At 46.6% G+C, this 5,000-nt stretch overlaps 1 protein-coding gene across 2 annotated transcripts in view; it reads left to right on the forward strand.

Moving 5' to 3' along the window:
• TMEM132C (transmembrane protein 132C) overlaps positions 1-3,624 on the forward strand; it is a 201,573-nt gene extending 197,949 nt beyond the window's left edge. For both annotated transcript variants that reach the window (XM_032706177.1, XM_032706178.1), the window contains 2 exons: positions 58-361; positions 836-3,624. In XM_032706177.1, coding sequence (XP_032562068.1) covers positions 58-361; positions 836-1,731 — 1,200 coding nt within the window. In that variant the 3' untranslated portion in view covers positions 1,732-3,624. The remainder of the gene's footprint in view (positions 1-57; positions 362-835) is intronic.
• The last annotated feature ends 1,376 nt before the right edge of the window (positions 3,625-5,000 follow it).

Here is a 5,000-nt window from a genome sequence, read left to right on the forward strand (position 1 = left end):
GTGGGTTGAGCTGTTTTATTTAAGACCCTGCCTTTAACCATACCCCTCTCTTTTCAGGAAGCTGTAGTGAGCACCTGGATCCAGTTCAGTGACAGCTCTGTCACTCCCCTGGACATTTATGACCCCAAGGACTTCTCCCTCTCTGCCGTGTCGCTGGATGAAGGCGTCGTCTCCACCCACCACAGCGCTGCCTTCAGGTGGCCGGTTGTGGCAGCGGAGGGTGAAGGCCAGGGCACATTAATCAAGGTGGACATGATGATCTCTGAAGCCTGCCAGAAGTCCAAGAGGAAGAGCGTCCTGGCTGTGGGGAGTGGCAACATCAAGGTGAAGTTTGGCCAGAACGACGCAGACTCTGATGCAGGTGGGTGCCACTGTTCGAGGGGGGGATGGGGCCGTGACACAGCACGGACGGGGCCGGAGACAAGGTAGAGGTGCAAATGGAATGCTTTATTGAGGGGTGTAGGGGTTTTATGGGTTTTATGTGGGGAAAGGGCTAGGATATGGGGTGGAGCATGAGACAGACAAACAGGAGAACAAATCGGGGTAGGGACATAGGCAAAAGGGGGATGAACGTGGGAGGAACCAGGGAAGGAAAGGGCAAGTGGTAACTGTCTCCTCTCTGCAGCTTCTTCAGCCTGTCAGAGAGGGGAGCGGGGAAGCAGGGAACAGGCAAACTCGTGGCAAGCCCGGGCATGTCCAGGCTGCACACTGTGTAGTGTGGATACAATGAAACCACATAATAACAGTAAAGTCCATAGAATGAAGTCCTGTCAATTGCTGTATGTCTTTCCCCACGCCCGGAACCGCTCCCATCCCGAATCTCGTTCCTTCACAGGTGGGGATTACGACGCCGACGAGATCGAGAACCACGCGAGCGACCGGCGGCACAAGGCGTCGGAGCAGGAGCGCTACGGCCAGGACGGGCGGTACTACGGCGGCTCCTCGGCGGAGAGGGAGGAGGGCCCCGTCAGGAAAGCCAGCACCACGGCAAAATCCATCCTGAAGAACAAGGTCCTCAAAAACAACAGGCCGGACGGCGGCAAACTCTCGGACGACAGCCAGCTGCAGAACATTCCCATAGACTTCACCAACTTCCCTGCTCAAGTGGACCTCCCCAAGGGCAGTGCGGGTGTAGAGGACAGCGACCTGGTGCAGACACCCAGGGGCCTTAGTGATCTGGAGATCGGGATGTACGCGCTGCTGGGGGTCTTCTGCCTGGCAATTCTAGTCTTCCTAATAAACTGTGCAACATTTGCACTGAAGTACCGCCACAAGCAGGTCCTGGTGGAAGGACAGACCACCATGACCCATTCCCATGACTGGGTGTGGCTGGGGAACGAGGCGGAACTGCTGGAGAACACGGCAGATGCGTCGCCTCAGCAGGACGAGCACACGACCATTATTGACCGGGGCTCGGGCAGCGAGGAGAGCAACCAGCTCCTCAATGGCAGTGCTCAGAAGAACATCCAGGGCCAGGTCCACAGGTGTGCAGACTCGGGGGGCAAGCCGGGGAAGGAACAGAAATCGGAAGGTTTACATTCGCCGACGTCCAAACGGAAGCGGGTAAAATTCACCACGTTCACAACCATCCCGCCCGACGACGGCTGTCCCACTGTCAACTCAATCCTGAGTAGCAATGACGATGACATTAAGTGGGTGTGCCAGGATATGGACCTGGGGGACTCCAAAGAGATACGAAACTACATGGAGAAGTTCAAAGACAAAGTGTAGCTCCTCGCTGGGTTTTTTTTTTTTTGGGGGGGGGGGGTTTAACCACACCTTGATGCCTTCAGTTCTACAGTATATATTGGGACAGGAGAGGGGGAGGGGAAGGGATCACCAGGAGAAATGATGAGGCAGTTTTTATAATCAGGGAAAGAAATTTGCCAAACTGTCCATGGTTTGTTTTAGTTTTGGTTTTTTTTTCACTTTGTTTTGAGTTTTTTTCCAGTGGTTATTCTGCTACTCATGGATTTAGGAAGTGGGATCTAAATAGCAGAAAGGAACAAGGAAATGGTGTGACCAGTATGATGAACTGGACAAGATGAGGTTGTGAAAATTCATTTTTATGGGTCATACAAATAATAATGATAGTATTGTTTCAAAGTACCAAAAAATATCTGCAAAAAAGAAATGAGAGAATATAAGAGCATGAAAAGAATAAGCAAGAGACAAACAATAACTTTTTCTATTTCCAGTAAAACATCACAATTATGGGCATATGACCCACAAGGAGACTTTTTAGATTGTTACTCGAGCCATTTCTTTTTATTCCTTCATTTGAAGTGAAGATGTGTCTTTGGCATTACACATGAAGGAGGAAGAAATTACCTGGTATTTTTATTTTTACCTTTCCGTTTCTCTTGTAAATTGAAAAAGAATATTTTTCCCTCTTGTATTTTTCTTTTAAATATCTTGAAAACAGGAAAATTTAAAATTCTTTAAGTTCGCAGTGGGCCAAGAACATCCAAGTTAGCTATAAATAGTCTCCTGTCATTTAAAGAATTCAAGGGATAAGTATTGACTAATAATTTCCATGTGGTGTCTCTTCTGAAAGCCTCCATTTCACCCTTAGCTAGAAATATGTTCTGTTTGGAAGAAGTATTCATTTTCCTTTCAGGTTTGGATTGTTCCTTTAGTTGCTCGTTTTAAATTTCCACAACCAAAGTTCCTACTTTTCACCAAGGGAAGAAGGTGCTGTTTTATTTTAGCTTTTAGAAGTACCAAGGATGGGAGCTCCCCACTGGTGCATTTTAAATGTACCTGGAACTGAGACCATCACAGGCCAAATATGTACAGCCTGGATTTTGGTTTGTTTGTTGTTTTTTTTTTTGCCAAGTTCATGAATTCATAATTTTGTGCTGTAATTTTCTGTTTATTCTAATGCCACCAGCTCTCATCAAGCTCTGAAAGCCAGAAGAAGAGTGGACAGAAAGACACTGATTGCCCCCAAACTTTTATTTCCTTGTACTGGGAGAGCTGGCCTCTGGACAGACTGTTGGGGGGGAGGGAGGGGAATATTGCTGAAGCAAGGCCAAGAAATACCTGGAGCTATTTTATAGATTTTTTTAATATTTTTTTTTTTTTTGCCATTGGACCAGCTAAGACTGAAAGTTTTAGACTAGATTGTAAAGCTGATGTTTTGAAAAAACAAATACCGACCCAGTAATAAATCGGAAGCAAATACAAAATAGAGTTTTAATTCGTGGTGTAAACTGGCAGAACTGTGTTGACTCAGTGCCAGTTCCCATTAATGGAGGACACAGATCAAAATCTATACAATGAGGAAACCACTGTCATCCAAAACCTCTCCTAACTAAAAGGAAGATGGTATACCCAGCCTTTGGAAAGCAGTATTATGTCCTGACTGTTAGCCAGAAGCACTTGCATTGTCCTGTCTTTACCATGTATTTTGTTGTTTTGGGGTTTTTTTTAATTACTAAACTCAGTAGTTTGGTTTGTTTTTTTTTTTTTTACTTGGACAAAATCAATCCTGCCACCCAGTAACATAGATGGACATTTTAACAAGATATGCCTAGTATGCATTGTAGACTGAAAGAATGTAATATTTATTTATACATGTTATACGAATTGTAATTAAAATGCTTTACATGGCTTGACAAATTAACCTCTCTTTTCTGAGGGGAGGGGGCTCCTGCTGTCATTTCTGTCATTTCAGATACTGCATCCACTGCCCAACAGAAACACGGTTTAAGCTGCTTTCCGGGGAGAGAATAGAGACGTATGAAAGTTTTTTCGCCGCCCTGACCCTTCCTTTGTGAAGGGCTTCCCCTTCCCACCCAACGTGTGGTGATGATGATGGATGGCAGGAGAAGACAGCAGCCAGGCACAGTTCAGGGCAGTGTCACTATTCATCTCGTTCATCCTCGTGCCCACCATCAGCACGAGCAGCTCCAGCGCTCGGGCTCCCGGTGTGAGCAACGTCCGTGCAGCCCAGTCATAATTAATTACGTGGCTTCTCTGATTGATACGGCGGGTTCAGATGGAAGCAGGTTTCACTGAATCACAACTGACATGTACAAAGCACCCTGAGTCCCAGAGGACCCCCAGCTACTTTACAAGCTGAGCACAGCGATGCATCAGCCACACCTCAGGGATCTGTATATCATCCTGGGGGAGCACAGGTGTCTCTGAGGTGAAGAAGGCATTTACAGCACAGAGCTGCAAAATACAACAGCAGAGGAGCAAGAAATACAGTATTCAAGGAAAAATATCACACTGTGCTAGCACTGAGTGTGATTGTTCCAAGTGCATTTTTAGGAAGGCTTGTTCGTGTGTCGCTCAGCCCTGGTACACAGCACATACAAGGGATGGGAGGAAACCAGTGCTGGTGGCTGGACAGGAGCATGGTGTCAAAATTGCATGGTCTTTGCAGAGGAGGACAGGCTGTATTTGAAGAGACAACAGAGGGAGGTAAAAAAAAGGGAAAAACTCAGCCCTGCCTTCGCATTTAATTTTTGTGAAGCTGCAGGACATGGTGCTTCAGAGGCAGAGACTGAAATTTTTCAATTTGTCTTCCACTGACCAAAAAATTCTGTCAAAGCCCAGTTCTGAGTGAGCCACCATAAATGATCATCTCAGCAGGGGGGAAACCACCGGGGTGTGAAATATCGTGTATTTGAGAAATTTGAATTGGGTCAAATGCCAGGATTTACATTTCTGAAGCTTTGCTGTTGCAGAGGCACTGGGATGGGGCACAGAGAGCTGCCTGAGCATCCCTCCTGTCACTGTGTCTCACTTGCCAGGAGAGGGAATCTGTGAGTGCCAGGGGTGCATGGCTGCAAAGATAACATGCTCCAAGGTACGTTTTTCTGTCAAGGAGCCAAGATGGAAATTCATTAATAATAATTTGCACTTAGAGGAGAGCCTTTCATCTGAGAAGCTCGGTGACTCCCAGTTGTAAAGGATAAAAATGTGAGCAGGCTGAAGTGGCCCTGTTTCCTCAAAAGGAGACAATGCTGGGTGAACATGTTCCCCTT

The sequence above is a fragment of the Chiroxiphia lanceolata genome, chromosome 18, assembly GCF_009829145.1.
Source record: "Chiroxiphia lanceolata isolate bChiLan1 chromosome 18, bChiLan1.pri, whole genome shotgun sequence".
In the NCBI taxonomy this organism is placed as follows: Eukaryota; Metazoa; Chordata; class Aves; order Passeriformes; family Pipridae; genus Chiroxiphia; species Chiroxiphia lanceolata.